This window comes from Anser anser (genome assembly GCF_964211835.1).
Source record: "Anser anser genome assembly, chromosome: 27".
In the NCBI taxonomy this organism is placed as follows: Eukaryota; Metazoa; Chordata; class Aves; order Anseriformes; family Anatidae; genus Anser; species Anser anser.
The window spans coordinates 5,185,302-5,207,889 of NC_139748.1; the positions used below are offsets into that span (position 1 = coordinate 5,185,302).

General features: G+C 45.0%; 1 protein-coding gene across 4 annotated transcripts in view; it reads left to right on the plus strand.

The window, feature by feature from the left end:
* The window catches only part of PPP1R12B (protein phosphatase 1 regulatory subunit 12B), a 120,540-nt gene that overhangs the window by 68,656 nt on the left and 29,296 nt on the right, over positions 1 to 22,588 (plus strand). For 2 of the 4 annotated variants that reach the window (XM_083812963.1, XM_083812964.1), the window contains exons 15-19: positions 4,187 to 4,277; positions 4,736 to 4,906; positions 5,628 to 5,811; positions 6,366 to 6,478; positions 8,073 to 8,117. In XM_083812963.1, the coding sequence (XP_083669089.1) occupies positions 4,187 to 4,277; positions 4,736 to 4,906; positions 5,628 to 5,811; positions 6,366 to 6,478; positions 8,073 to 8,117 (604 nt within the window). Of the gene's footprint in view, positions 1 to 4,186; positions 4,278 to 4,735; positions 4,907 to 5,627; positions 5,812 to 6,365; positions 6,479 to 8,072; positions 8,118 to 11,100; positions 22,420 to 22,588 lie in introns of those variants that run through there. The other 2 variants (XM_083812965.1, XM_083812966.1) reach the window with 2 other exon arrangements.

The following is a 22,588-nucleotide window of genomic DNA, read 5'->3' on the forward strand; positions in this document are numbered from 1 at the left end:
GAGTTTGGCACGGAAAGACAGGAGAGCGGTGTTGTGATGAGATTATCAGAAGCCTCTGTGTTTTGTGGAGAAATTCATCATAATCTTGTTACCTGTGCACCAGTTAACAGGGGTCATTATTGCCCTTTGCCTGGGAGGGGTTTCTCTCCACAGCACGATCTTATTTTCTCTAGCACAGGTTCTCCTACAGACAGAGACCCTTGTATTCCTGCCTGACCAGCTTGTGGAGCCAGGCTTCCTTTTGCCCTGTTTCGAATCTCCCCTTCTATCAGTATTTTACTGCTGCTGCTATCGGCTTGAGATGGTGATGAGCAATTTGGGATCAACGTTTGTGTGGCAGTGTCGTCGTTAAAAGAGTTAACAGTGAAAATTGGCGTTTTCTTGAAAACTGAAGGAATTAAATGGAAGCCAGAGTAATCACTCAGTTCCCAGCTCGTTTCTAGCTAATGCACGAACCAAAAGCTTGTAGCTGCCTGGTGGCAGCAGGACACGCTTGTCTGTCTCCAGGAACTATAAACTTCTGCAGTGTTTTTGCAGACTCTCACGTACGCATCTCCAACAATTTATATTCTGCTGCTTGTTCTTGCAACCGAAACTCTGAGAAAACATTTCTCAGAGAAAGCTTAGCGCAAGGAAATGCAATGCACGGGGCCGCTTCTTTAAAGATCTGCATGGACCATGTGATGTTTGCTGGAGTTAATAGGATGCCGTAGATACTGCACTTCATTAAGCAGTGTGCTTCTTGAAATAATTAAAAACTCTGTGGATTGTTTACAGACTGCTTTTGCTGTTTGTTCCCTTCAGCTTGCTGTGATCTGCAATTTTTCTGCTTTGGAGAGCAGTGTATTGCTCTCCCTCTGCCATTTAGCCCAGCCTTGCTTTGTGGCTGCATCAGATCTTGCTGTCTCCTTTCAGTGAATTTGTTCTCTTTCCTCCTTCCCTCCCATTTAGCATGCTCCGGTAGCCTAAAATTCAGCTTGTAAGCAAAGTAAAGCTTCACCCAGATTTGTAAAATCTGTCTTTACCTCCTGATGCCAGCACCACCACCCCCAAAAAAAGGAAACAAAAAATCCCCCTTGTCAATTAGAGCAAAAACGCGGCTGACTTGCCAGCAGGTGCGGTGTCTGTGTTTGCACTGGAGATGTTTACAGCACAGCCACCTTCCTTCGTCGCCAGGAAAAGGCTGGAGCTGCTTACTCAGAGAAATCGGCAGTGTCCCTGTGCAGTGGCTCTGCTGATTTGTGTCAGAACAGTCGTTTACCTCAGACTTGTAAAATGGCTTTGGGTGAGCTCCAAGCTTTGGGGAATTGTGTAAATGGAAACCAAAAGTTGGTAATCAATAGAGGCTGCAGCCTGAGCTGTGCTGTTCTGACTTGCAAAATGTGCTGGAGATTAAGTCACTGTTACAGGTTAGGCATGCAAAATTGCTAATGACGCTTTTAAAATATTCCTATTTTTCTGTAAATTCTTGGAAGCACAGAGAAAAAGGTCTGGGAGAATGAAGGGATAAGAGACGAAACATTTATTCTCTCGCTGTATTCTTGCTGGGTCCATACACTTGGCTTCCTTTACACAAAGCTGTAGCTGAACACTGAAGGAAGGGAAACCCTGCAGCAGCCTCTCTGTGCTCCTGCAAACCTGCCGCTTTGACCCTGCCACAGAGTCCTTCGCAGGGCTCCCGATGGGCACAACACACCTTGTCTTCAGCAGCTGGTGCTGAGCTGCTCTCCACGGATTTATCTAACATTTTTTTGATCTATTTGGAAAATCTGCTTTGTCCTCTCCTGCATCCTGTGGCAATGAGCTCGGTCTTTTTTGTGCTGCATGCAGAAGTACTTCGGCTGCTCGAAGTGCGACCTCATGGTCCTCACACCTACCGGGGTGTTCCTGAACAAGCACGATGTGGCTTTCTGCATACGTGCTGTTGGATGAGCTGAATTCCTCTCCAGGCACAGACAGGTCTCACCTTTCGTCCTCTTGCTCCCTGATGCAGGTATGTAGCTCCTGCACTCCTGCCCTGTCAATGAGAACTGCCGAATCCTGGAATCCTCCAGCACAAGATGCAAGTTCTGCTGATTCAGAGCTGCTGCAGTGAACTGGCCACCTGACTTGGCCACAGCATTACTTGGTTTACACCTTTCGGGATTTTTTTTTTTACTACTGCTCTGAACTTAACTTGCAGTATATTTTACAAATGCGTTCTTCCCGTAGGTGGCTTATTACTTCTGGATGCTGTGCTAATAGCAGCTATTCTGCTTGTGTCAAAAGCTGCAGGAAGTGCTTATTGTTCCCTTAATGTGCCATTACCTGGGTAGCCCATATGCACAGCATAAAGGGGAGCAAAAGAGAACTTCTCCTCTGCAAAATTAGGAGTTGCATAGCTTTCACGCATCAAATGGCAGGTTTTTTTGTTCGTGAAACAGCAAATTCTTGGGAGGCAATCATCTCTCTGAATTTTAGGCACTTCCAGTGTTGGCATATCCATCACAGCTAGTGTTTCTGTCTGGATAATCAATGGGAAGAAATGAGCTCCTCTGCAATGCATTCACATGATCTGTGCTGGAGGCTCTTTCTGAAGGTGATGAATTGCACCCTGGAAGTGCAGTTCGGTGAGTCTGGCCAGCTCGGATGTAGACATCTCCATCGTAGCCAGCTCCCAGAGGATGATTCATCCCCTCTAGAAGTCTGCAGCGCCGGCGTCTCCAGCACGGATGATCCTTCACGCTCTCCTTATACTCTGGAAACCTGGGCAGGACACTCAGGAGAGTTCAGGGCACGGTTTACCGGGTTGAATGCACCCAGTTTTAGGTGAGAAGACTTTGTTATATCTGCCCCATTGAGGTGTAAGGTACCCCCATGGAAGTACCTCCAGGTAATCAGAGCAACCCCCATTACGTGGTGCGAGTTTCTCTGCTTAGCCATGGAGGTCAGCGTGCGTTCGGCTGCCAGCCATGAGCTAGCCAAAATCAGCGCTAAGCACACGATCGTGAAGAGATGGATAAAAGCTGGGGGGGAACGATTTCAGAATGATCCACCCTCTGGGATTCGTTGGGTTTTTGTCGTAGTGCAGCAAAGTCAGTAATCTTTCTAATAAATTACTGGATCAGACGAAAAACCTGTTCAGCCCATTTCTTTATAGGTGAAAGTGGTCTGTAGTGGAGAAGCCAGCAAAAGAATCCAAGGGAAAATTAACTGTATTCCTTGATAGGCCTTTATCCCTCTCCTGGCTAATTACTCTTTGAACCGATCTAGATCTCTGATATTCTGTTAACCTGTGGCGGTGACAGACCTACAAAAGAACATTTCATTTCAGACACTCGTTCTTGTGCTGTGAGGCAGTGTTAATAACCATTCCCCATTAACCAGCCTGAAGAGTCCAATCTAATTAATCTTCCCCGAGATGGAAGCCACTCCACCAGGATGGAGAGCAGTCTTAGCGCTGTGCGAGCTCTGCCTCTGCGGGGGCACTGCCGAATTTCTCTCAAGTTCCTCCATAGTGAGTGCGTGTGCAGAGAGTTCAGTTCATGTATTTTCATGTGAATAATTCTGAAATCTCATGGGTTTAATGAAATCTAGTGGTGACAAGATCTCTGTTTTAACTGGATGCTTTTCCGTATCAAGGGACTTGGGTTTCTCCGGTGCGCGGAGGTCAGTGCTTTCATTTCTTAACTCTTTCCAAGGTGGTTTTTCTTTGTAAGACGCCAGCAGTTCAGCCGGTTTCCAGTATGATGGGTTTCATATTGATGAAGACAGCCGATTGCAGAAATATGACTGTGAATATAATGACAGGAAGGAGGGTCTGAGGAATGTGCCAGTGCAGGATTTCTGTTCTTGAGATCTTAATCTGAACAAGAGGTGTTTTTTTTTTTTTTCCTTATGAATGCAGTAAGAGATGAAATGGAGCAAATAATATACTAAACAGTTATACCTTTTTAACAGAACGTGTTCAGTGCTAAAGAGTTTATAAAGAGGCTGCAGGGAGAACATAATGCGTGCATTTGTGTGTCACATGTTCATAGGAAAGTTGTCCCAAAGCAGAAGACCACATTAGTCTTGGTAGATGGAGCTAAAATTATATTTGTCCATATGAAAAAGAATAATATCTCAACTCTGGAGTTCACAGAGACAGGAAGGCAGAGCATCTGTTTTTATTTTAACCTCTTCTGCCTTTTTTTTTTTCTTTCAGGTCATATCTGACTCCAGTAAGGGATGAGGAAGCAGAATCACTGAGAAAGGCACGATCCAGACAGGCTCGACAGACTCGCAGGTCTACACAGGTAAAGAATGGAAATCATCACGTTCAAGTGAAGGATGAAGAGAGCCAGTGTGCAAAGAAGCAAGATTTCTTTTGCTAGTATACTGCTACTTATTACAAGGGGCTTGTCTGCCCTACCGGTGTCGGAGAGGTTCCGGTAAAAGTTCACACAAGCAGTTATTACCAAATACTCCTCTAAGCATACACAAGTGAGACTTCAAAATTCTCATTTCTTCCTTTTCATTTGTAGCTTGATCATGTATATTTGGGTTGCTTTGACTCATTTATTGCATAGGTACGCTGAGAAATGTGTTAAAGGCAACACGGTGCTTTTCTTGGTGTTAGCATAAAGGCAAAGCCTAGAAGCATTTGCCTGGCCAGGCAGAAGCCTGCTGGGCATCTTAAAGTTAGTACCTGAGCTGGAAGACTTGAAATCTAACTGCATAAATTAAAAAATTCTCACTCTTACTTTCTCTCTAGGGTGTGACACTGACAGACCTTCAGGAGGCAGAGCGAACCTTCAGCCGGTCTCGGGCAGAACGGCAAGCTCAGGAGCAGCAAAGTGAGAAAGCTGAGAGCACTGAGCCTGCTGAGGACAGCAGTGAGAGGCAGGAAACCCGGTCACGGTGGAGCAGAAATACAGATGATGAGGTGATCCTCCTGGCCTTACATCTCATTGTCAGAGCTGATGAAACCATTTAGGATAGCTGACACAAGGAGAAATTCTTGTGGGGTTCTCTGTTTGTTTTAAGGCGGGGCAGACTTGCTGGAAAGAAGTAATACTGAGGATTATCCCTGCCTCAGAAATCTGCGTGAGGGTGTGGATATGGAGGTGTTAGAAGTTACCTGTTCCTTTGCTCTCCACTGAGAATTTTACTTTTGTGTCTTGCCAGAAAATAGAACTGTGTAGATCATAGAAAGTGAAATGTGAAGGCTAACGATAAAAATGTTGCCTGGATCCATCCTTACTGTGCAGACTGAACTGAAGCTTTGTGTTCACATCATGCCACAGATGTTGTGCATATAATGGAAAGCTAGAGAGACCAGTTTTCTCCCCCTTCCATCACTCCTGTTTTTATTCACCATAAATCATTTGTTTCAATGAGATAATTTGTTTGTCCTGTTACTGGCAGTAAGGACTAAGTCAGTGATGATAGGCTTCCTGGTAATGGGAAGGTGCTCTCATGTTGTAGCTGTACGATGCTATTAGCATTTGTCCCAGTCTGATGGAATGAATTATACCTGATCTGGTGGATAGAGGTGATCACTTCCAGCAGCAGTGAAGAAAAAATTATGCTCTATAAGATTACTCAGTTACCCGAAGTCCCAAATCCTTTTCATTCTACTAACTTTTTGTCCTGTTTGTTTACAGACTGTCTATCGGCGATTAAGGTGCCCAGCACAACCAGACAAACCTACAACACCTGTATCTCCTTCTACGTCAGCACCTCTCCTTTATACAAGTTCTTATCTAACCCGAACAAATAAGTATCTAGGTCTTGACTCTGTGAATCCGGCAGACTTCAGAGGTGCAGGCACAGTGATGGAGAAAAATGGTACGTACCCAGCAGAATGAAGGAGATTCAAAGCTCAGAGTTTTTCATGGGTTTTAGAACTTTGAGTGTATACAGAGAATAAGTTTACTTGTTGTTCTGAGGGGAGAGATATGGGGAGCTGCTATCTCATCAAATAAATATTATTTGTTTAAATTGAAATCTTAATGTAAGATACAGCCTGTTGCTTGTAAAAGAGAGGGATAGAGGTCTTCCATTTTGGATAAGTAACTGGGTAACATGAATCCATGTAGTGTTTAGATCTTAGAGCTTGGGGGGAGCAATTCTACCACTACAGTTTGTCCTGAGAACAGAAGTAAGCTGTGATGATCTGGAAAGAGCTGACAGCTCGGATATTCTCTCTAGTCTCTGATAAAGAAAGGTGTGTGAGTAGCCAGATGCAGTAGGGCACTGGAATTCCATTTCATTTTAATCACTTCTTTGTAATATAACACGAGCCAAAATTACCTTGATCAGCTTGAAAAGAACCCCAGTGCCTTAGCAAAAACACAAATGTAAATCACTGAAACCAAAGCAGTCTTTCTTTGCTTGGCTAGAGTGCGAAGATCCAGATTTAGACGACAGATCTTCAAACAAACAGTCAATCCGAGAGAGGAGGCGGCCGAAAGAGAGGCGAAGAGGCACCGGCATCATTTTCTCAACAAAAGATGTGAGTTTGAGTTCCTCAGAGAAGTAAAACTCATTCTGTAATATTCAGGGTGAATTTCCTTCCAGTTCCGAGCTTCAGATTTTTTCCAGGTCAGTTCATTTCCCATTAGTCCTTCCCTCTCCAACTCTGTTTCAGACTGGCACTTCCAAAGGAATCGCGTCACTCTTTGGCCCGTGTAAAATCCAAGCAGCAGGCTCTGAGAGGCCTGCTCTTGATCACAAATCAGTGTGATCCTTGCAGAATTGTGAAAGAGCCCACATGGGAGAAGACAGATTAGAAGTCTGGTTCCTGTGGAAGAAGGAGGTCTTGAGCTACTGGAAGTATTTTCAAATTCCTCTGAGTCCAAATTTGGCTACACTTTAGGCCCCCTAAAAGAATGACAGTGAAGAATAAAACCTGTGTCTGGATCCCTTGCCCAGCACCAGAAAACACACACAGCATATAATGCAGAAGAGCTGGCTGTGTCATGGTCATTTCTTTTTGTCCTGGTTTCAAAGAGATTTCTTCAGTCTGAGGGAAGAAAGGCAGCCCTCCAAACGTTGGTTAGAGAAGGAAAGAGAGTAAGGTAGGGAAGTAGATCACCTTTTTCAGCAGGACAATAAATATTATGAAAACATGATTAAGTCTGCAACAATTCCAGTCCAGCTCTGGACGTATAAGCTCCCTCATACACCTCAGGGGTGGAAGCTTCTTGCACAATACTATGAAAAACCAATGGTCTTCCCAATGGCAGACATACATAATGTTGAGTATTTGGAGTTGCGAGTTGACAGGACCCTGCTGGAACATCAGAAAATCCATTAAAAGACTGGTTGCAAACACCCCTTTTGACTATTTTCAGATGATTCTGGCATTTTTGCACATGTGCCAAATGTAATCCTTTTTTTTTTTCTGCTTATTGTTTTCTTTGTTAAATGCTTCGCAGCTTGCCCAGTTATCTACAGGCTCGTTGGAGCGATGTTACTAGCTTCAGAGCAGAAGAAAAATCACTTCTCAGAGTTTTAGTTCATTTCTCTGTTATCTCTGTATGAAACCACAGATACAGCCTCCGAAATGTCTTGAATTCAATACTGAGTCAGATGTGATGCCACGGTAGTTTACCATCGCTCTATAATCTCCTAGAGCCTGCCATGGTGCTGTTAGGACGAGGGTTACAGAGTCAGCATAAGTGCAAGCTGTCTGGGGGTGGCTAGTCTTTCCTTCTGGAGCCTACATGAAGGGGAGGACGTTATTTGAAAGTCAATATTTTGTCGACATTTCAGATACGTAGTCATCTCAAGTGTCACAACATTTGTTCCCCAAGTAAATTAGGTGTATTACTCCCTCTCCTACCAAGTCTTCAGGAGCATTCAAATCACAGTAGCAGTCTCAAGAGAGTAATGCTTTCTCCACTACTAAGATCTCCTAAATGGCCATTAGTTTACCAAACATTATCTGCTAATCAGCCAAAAGCAGCTAGGCAGGCAGTTATTTCAACAGAATTGTTCACAGCTTTAGCATCAATTCATAAGCAATACATTATGTTGCTGTGACAAAGAAAAATAAATTGCTGTTTTCAAGGCTGCCTAATTATATTGTTTGCTTTTCATCTTAGGATGATGATGAAGTTGATGGAAATGAGGAAGTGAAGGAAACTCGGGTAAGTGAAAACGTATTTCTAAATAGACGGTGCTTCACTCCTGAGTTTTGGTGGCAATAAGTCTTCTTTGGCTGTGCTTCTGTTCACACCGGAGGTTCAGGCTCTGTTCAGCAGCTGAGCACGAACTGGGAGGTGGCTGAGTGGCAGTTTCCTTACTGATTTCTCTTCTGAAAGATGCCGAGTATCTACAGACTGGCTTAAGTTCAGAAGTGTGCTGTCTGTAAGCTGCATAGGCGGTTCTTAAACCCAAAGGGACTGGAGCAGAATCAAGGGTGCGTGCATTGTGGAGAGCGCTGTCGAAGCGGCAGTGTCCAGGGAGCGAGGCTGTCAGGTGTCCTGGGGGAGGCGCGTGCCTGCAGCTCAGAATCATCCTGACGCTGTTAGTTTGGGCAGGATGTTTTGTGTTTCCAAAATCTGTGCCCTTGTCTCCTCATGGATTTGTTTCCTTGTGGGAAATTGTCTTGCCAAGCAGCGCATCAGAGATTGTTCTTTGTTCCCCTGTTCTTGCAATAGTCTCTCTGTCGTCCTTCGAGACCCTTTCTTTCCTTTCATAATAATTGAGTCCTTCCAAATTGACTTGGTTTCTTCTGTTTCTGTCTGTCTTTGTCTAGAACACATTTAAGCCTGACAACATGACTTCCTCTGACAATGTTAAAGCTAAATACATTTCCAAACTTAAAGCATGCTGTGCAAGACCTGGGAAAAATAGTAAATTTGAGGTTGTGTAGGGGTGAGCCTGCTTGTTGTCACATTTAATCTTTGACAGAAAACAGTGAACTTAGAATAGCTTTCTCACGTGCTTTGCAATTCAGTAGTGACTGAAGGATCATTGTATTGAAAAAGTTAACTGGTTCTTTGCTGAAAGTTTTCAATAACACTCCTTAGGGTATGCTTTTGTTTTTCTTAGTGCTACACTTGGTCAAAATGGGGCAGAGTCCTGGGGCCAGAGACGCGTGTGGTGCTCGGATGGCTCTTAGCATGTACTTATCTTTCAGTGCCAGCCTTTGCTTTCCCAAAGCTTACATTGCAAATGTGAAGCTGGGGACATTCCTTCCCACAGCGTGTGCTAGACAGGGAGCACCACCTGCTTCAAGAAGCCTAGCTCTTCCCACAAAAGTTTCTGTTCATACTGGCACACAGTTTTGTTGGATTTTCCACTTAAATGGCTGAATCTTTCATGCAATTTATCGTCCTTAAACTGTTTTTGAAATTTCGGTCATCTCGCCATGAGACTGAAAGAGGTATAGTTTATAATGGTTAAGGAATGATAGTAGGGACACCTTATTTTCAGGAGTTGTGTTTTGGACTTGCTAGGAGTGTCGTCTTCTTCTGGAAAATTGTCCCAGATAAGCTAAATTAAGACAAAAGAGTATGCGAAGCTGCAGATTTGGAGGCATCTTAGAGTCTGACCCTGATGAAAACTCTGAACACAGTCTGCATGATTCTTGTAAACGGGTAAATTGCACTTCCAAACAATTCACCATATGCTTCTGCCCAGAAGTTCAGGGTCACCCAGTCTCCTACAGTCAGTGATGTTGTCTTTCCCCAGACTAATAGCAAGGAATTCTTTTGTCTGGTACTTCCCACAATTTTCTTGTGGGTTCCCATCTAATAGCATGGCAAGTTTCCGTTGGTTCCCTGTTGCTTTGGGGCAGCAGTCCCCCTTTTCTTCTTAGGCACCTTGCACATGTTAGATCCTGGCTTAGACTCTCCTTTCACTGGCGCCCATCCTCCCAGCCCTCTTGTTTTTATCCAGTTTCCAGTTTATTTTCTTTCCTGCTTGCCTCCAGCATCATGTTGTCTTGATCACTCTTCCCCAGTTTATTTTACATGCAAATCGAAGAGATTGCTGTGCTGCTAACTGCCGGCCAGGTTGGCAGGAGTCACTGAGCAGCTACGTGTTTCAGTTCTAGCACCAAGCAGCAAGGACAATTAATAATCATTAATTTATCAATAGTAACTTGCCATTCTGGACAGGTAGGTGCAACCAGTAGAGTTGTGAACTTGAATTCACTAAAATGTCCTATTCTAGTTGCAGACCCCCAAAGATTCCCTGGAGTTTGAGCAGATTTTTTTCCCTCCCGTGTTTATATCTTGGCTGATATTGGAAAGATTTTCATGGGAGCCAAGGAAGGCCCTACTTGAATTCCCTCCTCCAAAATATGCAGTGATGGAGTTCAGCAAAAGAAAGGTAGATGCAGTTTTTGAAAAAGGAGAAAATACATGTTGTTCTAATTCTCAGAAGTGGATGAATTATTTTGGCCGAAACTTATGAATACCAGCGTGGGAAACCAGCCCAGACGCTTTGGCTGAGTTTTAGGCAACTGAGAGCAGTCTCGTAATAGGATGTGTCAGGCAACCTTCATATGTTTTGCTACCAGCCCCGCCTTTCTCCTTGTGATGTAGACTGCTTGAATACATTGTGGAAAGTTGGAAGAGTAGACAAAGTTTTATTGTGGAATAAACGTTCAAGGGCACAAGGGCTTCAGCTGGAAAAAGCCTCTGGGGAAGCAGTTTTAGGAGATTTTTTTGCATAGTTCCATTGGGAAGAATATGTAAAGGAAAGAGCCTTTGTTCATTTTGGGCAGACCTGAGCTCAAACCAGAGACAAGAAAAGAGTTTGGCCTCAGCCTAGTCTCCATTTCTCAGAAAGTGAAAAAATAAAGAAATATTTGCAGGAGTCTCAAGGATCACAGGAGCAGTACCAGGCTGAGCAGTGGGGATGGGCCTGCATTAGGGAACCTTTGCTGCTCACAACAAACCAGTGACTGAAATATTATTGAGGATTCAGTCATGGTAAGGCTAATGAGTATGAAGACCGTATGATCAGTCCAGGTGCAAATCTAGTTTGGGATGCAGCATTTGAAGGGTGATGATGAAGACTAAAGAGAACGGTCCAGTGTTAGTTTTCAAGAGGGTTTTCCCTATCCCTGGCTCTTTTGTCTTTGACTTATACCTGACTTCTCTCATTGCTACTACATAGCAGAAGAAATTGGGACCGATCTGGAAGAAAAGTGGATTTCGAATGATTTATCATCCATAACAGAAGTAGAAGAGTGCTTGTAATCATTTAAAGCGTTTTATCTCCTTGCATTTCTCTTCCGTGGCATTACGAATGTGCCTCACCCATGTGTCATACGGTTTGTCAAGGGAAAGCTTTAAATACGGCAGAATGCACCGAGTGTCATGTTGGTAAAGTAACAACTCTCTGGGCAATAAAAGTGACAAAGAAAACATCTGTTTTCATGAACTTCCCCTGGGACAGTCTGTATAGCACAATATAAAACCCAGACACATTAATGGCATTAACTTTTATGCAGAAATAATGCTGAAGCATAGGATTATGGATTATGGTTGCAGTAAGTGTATTAAAGAAGCTCCATTTTTGTCTTCCTGAACTTTGATTTACAAAACATCAGTATTTTAAATTCTGCAAAACACCACTCAAGCCCACTCTGTTTTGTAAATATTACGTTTTTTGCCTAATTGTATTATTAACACGAAATCACCAGATGCAACTGGATGCTAATAAAAACTAATCTCTCTCGGAAGGAATGAATTTCTAAGCTTGATTTTATGAATTCTAAGGGAAGGCCAATGAACTGAAAAGTTCTTTATGCAAACTAAATGTCCTGATGTTATAGCTGTTTCCAAGTGTGACTTGGGAGTCTTGATATGGGTATATTTCTTACCTATATTTTTGCTTTTAGTGGCGTTTTATCTTCCATGGAGACTTGCAATTTAGCTTTTGTAACTGTGCTGTTTATCTCATCCATCTTTTAAAAAGATAAACAACCAAAAGATCAAAAGCCATTTCAGTTCATGTTTTCTTACTTGCCTGTTACAGCCAGACTGCATCTGTCGGGAGCCCTAGGAGTCCCAGCTATGGATTCCACTAGTTTATTGTCCTCTTCTCCCACTTTGAGCAGTGCGAGGCGTAGCACTGTGCAGGCTGTTGACATGCTTGCGGACTGTCTTTTTAAGCTAAGGAAGGATCCGAGCCCTCCACTTTCTGGACTCGGATTGCCTAATATGGTAAGGTATGTCCTCGGGCTGCACTGTTTTGCCGATACACCAGGGAAAGTTGAGTAGGAAGATGGAACAAAATAGGTGAACTTCTTACTAGCTGATAAGCAAGGAAAATCATTTAATCTAGATAGCATTATAGGATACTGCTCATTGTCTGCCTTACTGCTCCTAGCCCCAGGTCCCTTTTGGGGAATAAGGATGCAAGAGTTTTCCCCTGGTTTTACCCTTGAATATTTACTTATAGCATAGATGCAGTGTGACGTGGGAGGGAAGCCATCTGGCCCACGTCCAAGGTAACGTAGGTGGTAGCTGTGCGTCACTTGCATGGCTATAGTTAAATGATAGAGAACTTAATTATGTGGAAAGCAAGGCTATGAGAGATTGGGTCTGTTTAGTCCTGTTTATAAACAAGATGCTCTAATGGGTTGTGTGTGCTGCAGCGAGAGGAGATCTTTAATATGAGTGCAGCTAGCAGTATCAAGATGAGTTTAAAATAGCAGAAAATTGCTGCAAGAGCATGAGTTAGTGTTTTGCTGTAGAGCTTTAAGTGTGGTGAAGAACATTTGTATTGTATTTGGAGTACCCTGGCTTCCTTGGGAGGTAGAGGGGGAAGACACTATGGAACTGAAGATTCATTCTGCAAGTATTTCTACAAAAAATTCTTCACATCTGCACAGACGATTTGCCTCATGAGTTCTCCAGCCTAATATGCCTCTGTTGTTTTTACTTAACCTTAATGTTTTGAGAAGGTTATTGGACTTGCTGTCTGCTGTCCCTTTCGGTACAGCATTTAAATCATCAGCATGGCTGTCCAGGTCCTATTTACAGCTCTGGGAAAACACATTGTTTATGCTTAAAGCCAAGCAGGCCAAGTCGGCTACATAGACTACAGGGTTACAGCTAAGTATGTTCAGGTTAATTCCTGCAATTCACCGAGTTGCTGAATTAGGAAGGTGTAATGTGAAGCAGCGGCCATGATGGAGTTGAGTAACACAAAACCAGCTAATAGGCGATTCGCAGGTCCTGGTAAGATGAAGCAAAATAGCAAGTCCTCCAGGAATGATTTACAAGGTCATAGAGCCATAACTATTTAAGGTAACTTCATGCTTTAACTTCTTCTTTAGGAAATTACTCTCACAATTTCTATGTAGTCCAAGGTGCCAAATCTCTCTCAGTTGTCAGCAAGTGATTTCTCTTGAATTTATGGAACTGAGCTTAGCAATGAATCGGATACCACCCCCCTGAATACCTTGGCTTTTGCTGGCATTGCTGGGAGGTCTGTGCAGTTAGTTCAAATTATCCTGTTCCAGGCCAGGGTCCTGTTCCTTTGCCTACATGGGATTCATCTCACTGGTGTCCAGGGATCCTTTTTCTTCCCAGAAGGAACTGGGAGCAGTGTGATGACACAGTGCGTGGGGTGGCAGCAGGATCAGCAGCACGTGGACGCACCTCTCCACCTCCAGTTCCACGTGAATGTGGCGCAGCCACTCCAGGAGACAGGACTGGTTGCATTCAGTGTGGTTATTAGCCTTCCTCAGCTGGGTGAGGAACGGTGTAATTCCCTGGAACGTATCCCAAAGACGAGGTAAACCCAACTCTTGTTTTATGGCTAGTTGTATTCTTACACTTTTTGACTTTCAAAGTTAACAGCATGTGTTTGTGCTGATACACGTAATGGAGCATCATGCTAATTTTTGTCTGAAACTGTCAAAGTCTATCTCATCATGACACGCTCAAAATTATGGAAGGGAAAAAGATCTCTAACCGCTTAACTACTTGTAGCGGGCTCTCTGCCCCCTGGGAGCTGATGATCACATTTCATTGTCAGTCATCCAGCAGGCCACAGCGTGGGTCTCCCCTGGTGTAGCTGAAAACATTCTTCAGAAAAATCCAACCTGCAGGATTGAAGTTGTCGCATGCAGCAGCAGATGTCTGGGTAGCCCTGTGGTGTGGACAGGGTTGTCTGCCTTACGGAGTGGGTGAATTGTGCATGGGCGATAGGAAATGGCTTCAGCAGATGCAACATGAATTTGTTGCTCCTGGTGCTTCCTTTCTAGCCCTTCTCACCAGTCAGCTGGCCAATGCTTCCTTGTGGACATGTGGCAAAGTCCCGGTGAGGTTAATAGTCCTTGTTGCTTGCAAGGGCCGTGCAGAATGACATAGCCTCATGTGTAAGTAGTAAATGATTTGTCTCCCAGATATGTCCAGAAGGAGTGAAAAGCAGAAGCTGTATTGCCAGATGGCTAAAAAGGAATGAAGAATAATCTACATTTGTTTGGAAAACCGAAGTCAAATTCTCTGGCAATAAAATATCCTTTGGAAACTACCACTGTAGGAAAAATTGTGTGTTCCAGTGACTCAAGTGTGGTGATGTTGTTTGTCACCCTTGTCTTTAAAAGGTCACTTTTTGTTCTGAGTTTATATCCTCCTACATGCTTTTGTTCAGAAAGAAGCCTCATATTTGGGAAGTCATTGTTTGGGGTTTGTTTTTTTTTTTACATTTAGACATGTAGTATCACTACCAGAAGTAACATGGTTTGGCAGGAGCTGCTTCGTTATTTGGTATGTCAAGATGTAGAATCCTTAAGCTGTAAAACTCCTTCCTGGCAGGGATTTTCAACCAGCTTTGGTTTTTCACGCCTCAGTATGTTTTCTTTACTCATTATAGTAGGTACCCAGTACATAGCTAGTGCTGGGCACGGCTTTGTAATGGGCTTTTTTTCATTGCTCCTCGATTGCATCCTTGGGAGTGAACATAACCTTCTGCACCACAATCTGCTGCTGCTGTTGAAGGAAGGCCAGAAATAGGCTTGAAACATAGTTAGATAGCAATGTGTTGAAGTTATACATTTGTTTGGCCAACAGCACTAGGATATTGCGTTGTGTCAGCCAGTTGCTTCCACAGACAAGCTAACGCAAAGGTTTTACAGCCATGGAGTGGCTGGGGAGGGTGGGAAGTATGCAGAATCTGATGAATTTCGATAAAGAGCAAAATGGATCTGTTTGTGCCTGAGTGCTCTGAGATTTTTATTTCTCTTGTCATATTTTGGAAAGTCCCATAGCTGGAAATGGCTGTGTTTACATCTGGTTCTTATATTCGTGTTCACTTTCTTCATTTCCCTGACACTGCCTGTTAATGTTTGCGAGTTTCTGCCGCATTCCTCCTCTGTAATTCAACATGTTTGTGCTTCCTCCCTGCTTTGTTAGAAAGCTGAATCAGGGAAGAGGTGACTTACCAATGAACACTTGCCGAGTGCAACCGTTGAGCGGCTTTTACTAGAAAATGTTCTAACACTACTTTATTCTTAATGGTAGTCAGTGGATGAAAACTTGATTTTTGGCATGAGCAGTGCTCTAAACTGGACTTCAGAGTGGACAATGGAAAGAAAACATCTCTCCAGATGTTATCATGCTGCTTTTTTGGAACAAAAGCATAATATTGACATTGGGAAAGAAGCCTGACTCTGAAAAGACAGAAGCAGCTTTTGGATGAACATGAAGCAAATTATCTGCAGATCTCAGCCCTCCCCCTGGCGTGCAGTCATAGCGAGGGTTGTGGCATACAAGGATGGAGCGTTGGGGTTGCACCAGGCCTCTGGGTTCATAGCTGGTCACGCTTACAGCCTCAGATGGAATGGAATCTGTTTATTGTTCCTGATTATTGATTCCATTGTCGTCCATTTCTCTAACATCTTAGCATCATCCCTTCTGGAGATGCAGTTAACATAATGAAGTCCTTCTCCCTCTTCTGCAAACTTTTCTTTAAATTCAGTTTGCAGCTTCTGAAGTCAGGGAAGTCCCCAGAGCTGTAGGTGTACATCCTTCTTCTTGTCCTGTTCCAAACACTGGATTTGAGTGTTCACCTTGTTCATTCTTCCAAAATCTCAATTCTCATCCACAGAACTGTTTGAATGCTTTCTCCTGCATGCATAATTTGGCACTTACAGGTGCTAAAATGAAGTTTCTCTGCTGAGAATGGTGGTTTTTTTTAAACTCTTTTCATCACTGCTTTTCATTTTCCATATTTGTAAGCAAACAAAAAAGTATGAAGTTTTATATTTAAAAAGTGCTATTCCCAGCCCACACTAAAATTATCTGCTTCTGCTCCTTCGTGGTAACCCAGGTAAGCCTATTAGGTACAGCTTCCAGCCTTTTTGTGATAAATTTAGTGAGGGGAATAAAAAGTGGGGGAAAGTATGATGCTGCATGTGCAATTATAGAATGTCAGCTGATGTGTATGTTCGGGAGGGGAGGAAGATCCTTTCCTTCTGCCTCCTATCCGTGAGACATAATGCCAGATCTGCTCCTGGGAATCCTAGTCAGTGCACTGCAGATGAAAGCCTGCTCCCTTGTACAGTTTGTATTCCATTTATGGCAAACTGCTGCAGTGCCTTTACATCACGTTTACAACAGAGCTCGTTGCCTGACCAATAATTTCTTTGCTACAGTCCTTCAGCCTTCTGTTGCCGAACATAACCGTCGCTGCCTTTTTCAGTTCTAAGTAAACCCTGTGAAGCTATAATTGAACCTGTTAAAGCTTGCATATAATTTTACCGTGATTTATTTGTGGGGTTTTAAAGTGGTTTTTATAGAGCATGTATTTTCAATCAAGTTTTCATTATCCAAAATAATAGTGGGCCGGGTATTACGGTGAATACAGCTGCTAGAGCTTTGACCCTGAGCTGTCCCGCATAACAGCAGCGCATGTCAGCCCTCTGGATTCTTACAGTGTGTGCAAACTGGATTGCAGTTCACAGGTAATGGAGAGTTGGCTGTACAAGGAACGACATTTAGTATTACAACCTTTAAGTCAGGCTTTTCAGCACATCTCCTCGGATAGATAACAGTTCTGCTAATTTCAAACCAGCTCATTATGCACTGAAATGAGCAGCTTTGCTACAGAACCAGCAGAATTTCTTTTGCACTAAGGCGGACGGGCACAATGAATAAAGATGTGAGAGCAGCAGTAACAAGACTTAGCCTTTTCTGTGCAGGTTAATTCTATTCCAAAAATTCTGGTAGTGATCTTGAGACTTTAACCAAGAAATCCCATGCGGAGGAAGAAGTGACTGGTGTCCCCGTACCCGGGGTGTGGTGAGCACCAGTACTGTAACCTTTCATCCAACTCTGGCACTCTGGATGTTAAAACGGGATCCCTGACTTGTCAGAGCAAAGCTCAGGTTGATCACGGGCTTTTCCTTTGCAGATAACGATGCTCACATCCAAGCATTCGGACAGCGTGGAAGGATAGTGCAAGGCATGCAAGACATTCTTCCAGGGGAAAAAAAAAGTAATTGTAATGCTTAGTGTGTGGAAAGACCTTATTTAGGGCTTAAATAATCAGAAATATAGGACATCCTGGCGTGGATGGAATCCCAGGATTTGTTAAACTGTGCCCACGGTATAAGCGCTCCTTAGATTTGTTGTTCTTTTGAAGGGGAGGTTCTCTACACCATGGATTTCAGTTTTGCATGCCAAACCAGTAACATAAAAGCAATTGGAAATCGAATCTTGAGTCTGTTCTCTGTAGCTCACGTCAATAGTTCAATAGCTAATGGATATTTCGTGTTTAAGCTGAGTTTCTCTGCTTTTTTTTACAGACTACTTTAGACCCAGAACAATTACTTTATGGGCATGTAGTGCCAGGATAGTTTATTTCACTCAGTCTCTCCAGAGAGGTGTCATGATAATAAATGTGGCTTTAGAATGAATTTAAGTATTGCATAAAATAAGAAATATAGATTTCAGTATTTCCCTGGACTTGGCCATGACTAAACATACAAACAGCGTGCTCTGCTCCTGCAGGAGCAGAATCCAGAAGGGAGGGTTGTGAAGATTTGTAATTGAACAGCAAAGAACTGAAGTCCCCAGGAGGTGCCAGCAGTGTCTGAGGCTCAGTGCAGCCTGACTTCAGCAGGGAGTTCCTCTGCTCAAAGAAAAGCGAGCGAGATCATCCTCAAGGGCTGCGTTTGTCACTCCCAGGTGTGCCAACTTACCGATCCCTAGGGCTGAGGCCAACCAACAAGGCAGGCTCACCCACGTTGTTGAACCATCGTACCCTCCAAATCGCTGTGGCCGTGGCCAGGGCTTTTGGGAACGGTCCCTGCCAGTGCCCAGCTTGTGCATGGAGGAGTCTCGGTTGGTCCGGGACGAAACGATGCTAGAGACCTTTCTGACAGCTCGGTGGTCTGCGGGATTGTGCGCTGGTGCTCAAGGATGTTCCCTGGCTGTGTTTAATCTAGCAGATGTAGTCAAGGGGAGGGTACCCTGCCAGAAGGTACGTGGTGTGGAGAGCATCCTGGTGCAGCATGGCCCCAGGTACGTCCTCAGCTCACCCCCTCCGTCAGCTGAGCCCTGGGTAGCTGGGGAAGGAGATGTGTTCTTCCATACGTGCCTGCTCGGGGGAGATAGGGAGGTTTGGCTACAAATGAAAGAAAAGTCAACTGAATGAGAAGTAATTCGTTGGCATACAAGAGAGCGTGGTGAACCTGATGTGGAAAATGACAGCTAGGACTTTGAGGAGATAGGCTTGGGATAATTTGTTCCAAAAATACCAACCGCTCTCCCTCATCCTTCAAGTTTTATTAGAATTCTTGTCTCCCAAGAGGGCTTCTGTTTTCCTTCTCCCCTGCACTCCCGGAGAACATGCCGTGGGCTCGCATCACCTGGGAGCATCGTTCTGCAGCGCTGGCTGTAAATCCTAGCTTTGTTTCCCATTTCTGTCTGCTGCAGGTTGGAAAGTTCCTGTGCTGCTTAAATTCGCATTATCAGTGTAATATTCTGTAGGTGAAAGTTTTCAACGCGGATAAAAAGGGTATTTGATTTTTTCCCCTCAAATACGTGGCTCAGAGCTGCATCCTCTTTCTGGTATGTCGTCTTCTCACGTACGGGTTTCCCTCTCTGTTTACAAAAAACACATTCTGCTTGGGTGCGAACACAAGTGTCCTGACCGAAGGAAGGGTGAGGATGGCTACCTCAAAGGAAAAATGTCTGAAAAGTGGTCATAATCACCATTGCTCAGAGCAGAGAAGATATTCGTGCTGCTTTACTCAAAGTTGAGACAAAACTTCAGAGTGATGTTGCCCATAAATACAGTTCAGCCTGAAGTTACGGCGTGCGCAAAGTCTCGTGCTGGGGTTTGTGGCTGTGTAAATATTGCTCATTATTATTCCTGGTAGCTGTAGAAATACTCCTTCGCAAAATGAGCAGCGCCACGTCTACAGCAGAGCGCAGGCTGGCGTTGCATACTGAGGAATATTCTGACAGAAGCCGTCAGATCTAAACCGTGCCCTTGAATATCCGAGCCGTGGGGATGTGAGGACACGCGAGCTGCAAAGGAAGATCAGGTTGCGGACTTGCACAGGGGAGAACTTGAAAGCGAGCTGCGTGAGGCAGCAGGGAGAAACCCCAAAATTGGGCACTTTTGTTGAAACAATGCTGAAACCCAGCGTGTTTTGCCATATTGCATCGCATTTGCTGTCTTTCTCCTGGCTGATCAGGATACTATTTCTCATGCTAGCCCTTCTCTTTAAAACGAGTTCTTGTCCACCAAGATGCGTTTTGTCAATCTGTGAGGCATCTGCACTGGATGACTAATTAACTTTTAATTAGTAGGGAAGAGAAAGCTCGGGTTTTGTTTTGGTGTGAGGCTCAAGCTGTGAGTTGTGTACTTCAGCGCTGATTTTGGAGCTTTCCTGCCCCTCAGCAGGAACGTGGCTCCGGAGGGATGCGGCAATGGGTCGCGTAGGGCTGGAGGGGAAGCAAAAACGGGCGAGATGGACTTGTTCGGCTCCACCTCGGTGACTAAGCTGGGCTCTGGCAGCCTTGTGATCGTGATTGAGACACGGGTGTGCTGCTCGCCACACGGGTTAGCCCAGTTTCAATTCCTCGTACTGTTTTGAAACCCCAGAAACCGAGACCGGCGCGAAAGGACAAGCCGTGTGCGCGAGGTCTATAAATGTGCGCTCAGTGCCCGAGTTACCTCCTTGCTGCTGCTCCGAGGGCTGGGGGTGATGAGCGCAACAGATGGAGGCTTGAAAGATCAAGGTCCTGCCCCAGCCTCCTTGAGCAGCAGGGTGCCTGTCGCTGCCTTCTCGTGTGTCTGGACTTCATTTCCATACCTTCAAAAGGGAATGCAGAAATATTTCCAGGCAGAATTCGACCTCTCCAAACTTTCTTCCTTCCTGCAGCCAGCGAATAACGAATCCCCTCCTTTCTCATGCTGAGGTATCAGGCAGAAACCTGATCTCGAAGTGACTTTCCCCGAGACCAGCAGTCCCACAGCCACATTTCCTTCTCTAAGGTCACGCAGCGATGCTGCATCGCTTCTCCTGGGCAGTGCTGAATGCAGGAGGCATTCACACAGCTGCTGGTCCAAGCACCATTCCCTAACTGTGGATGTCAGTGAAATTACACGATCGCCAAGCAGTGTGCAAAAACAGGGCAATGCTTCAGTCCAACAGAGAGATACATGAATGTATTAATAGTTTTTCAGTAGTTTTACATAGCTATTCTTTTGCACTTATGAAATATTTTGTGATAAAGCGACCTGGAGCTGGAGCAGAGTACATGCTATAGATGGGTTAACTCCTGGCACACTGTTTGGGCAGGGGCTGGTTTGGACGGGTGTAAGTAAGTCCAGATCAGACCAAATCCTGCCGCGTGGCACCGCTTCTTCAACGCTGCCTGAGCAGGGCTAGTTCAGGTACTGAGCTGACCCCTTCAGGTACTGGGGCTGACGCCTTTCCAGTGAAGAAAACCGGAGGCTTTTGCAACTTGCTGTGCTCGACTCTTGTATTTAGCGTATGGGAGCTATTAAATCAGCTCACCCGCTGTGTGTCTGAGGGCACACTTCCCGTGCGTTTTTCAGTTGAACACGCTGTGTGCTCTGCTGGGACCTGAGAGCCATCCGCTCGCCTTTCCAGCAAGCAGCCTTGCCTCTGGAGACGCTGCTAACGTTGCAGAGGGCGGCTGCCCGGGGAGGCAGCGTTACAGCAGAGCTCGCTGGAAGTTTGCTGAGAGGTGCCTGCCCTCCCCACCCTTCTTTTCCTCCAAGCTCCTCTCCCCTCCTCCTCGATCCCAGAAGCTCATTTGAACACATACATTACACAAGCGAAGTGTCGCCTTCTCGCAGCTCCAAACAGGCTTCTGAGCAAACAACAAAAATCCTGTTGTACTGCATGAATGTGTACTCCCTTTAATGGTATGAACTGCTCCGTGTCCTTTGAAATATCTCCCTTTGTCACAGCCACAAAATGCGTGCTGAGGCTGGCGGCTGGAATTTAAGCTTTGCAAAGTGCAGCCGCTTTGCCTCCGACCTCCAGCTCTCAGCCTGCCGGGCCTTGGGAGCTTAGAAGTTTTTACTTTTTGTCCTGTTTCTCTTCTTTTTTTTTTTTTCCCCTTTTTTCCCCTACAAGTGGCAGCCCAAATCCCAAGCTGAAAGTGAATCGCTGCTGCTGGCCGCCCTCCAGCATTCCTGGCTGCGCGAGTAAGGATCTGGAATGTCAGAGGCAGCGGGGAGGGAAGGGAGAAGCGTGCGCGTGGGTAAAGGCGCCCGGGAGGAGGAGGACGGAACAAAACACAACTTCATCTGGACTGCCCCTTTCCAAACCAGTGTTTGTTCCTGATTTATGCTTTCGCGTTTCGCTTAAAGCATGCAGCTCCGTGCAGTTACGGCAGAGAGCTCGCAGCAGCGCTCCGGAGTAAAACAGGTTTTTGTTGTGGTTTTTTTTCTTTTTCTTTTTTTTCGCAAAAGCTTCATGTCTAGATAAACTCAGCCTTTTCTCTGGCTCTTCTTCTTGAGCCGGGAGATTTTTCCTCCTCCCGTTTTGGGGGGAGAGCCTGCTGGTCGCGCGGCACAGACGCGAGGAAATGCCCTTTTGTGGAGATCGCGGGACGGGGCCCGGACGGTGAGGGTGGCACGGCGCCGGATCGCACCACGTCCCTGACACTGCCTCTTCTGCCTGGACAAGAGACGTTGTGGAGCCTCAGCTCTCTCTGCAGCAGATTAATGCCTAAAATTATACACCCTAAACAGCAGGGTTTAATTACCAGAGCTGTGAATAGTTTAATTAGTTTGTTCTGACCTTGGAAGAAGGACCTGCCCAGCGCTGTAGAGCGACAGGAAAGCAAGACTTTTATTGCTTCTCAAAGCTACCCAGCCTGCGAGGCCATGTCGTCCCTGTACACCAGGAGTAAGGAATATACTCGAAGCAGGAAGGCTCAGTCAGATTCGCCCCCATCCTCTCCTTCCCCGATTGCAAAGACACTCAGAGTAAGCAGCCTTTTCCTTTCTGTATTGCAGGGAGACCCGCTCGGTGAGCGGAGTCGGCGGTGGTGGTTTGTTGTCTTGCCCTCGGAGACCTGTGTCTGGGGTTTGTTTTGGAAAGAGGATCGTTTAAATGAAACTTGGGAAGGTGCCTCTGTAGCAACAGGTTTTAAGA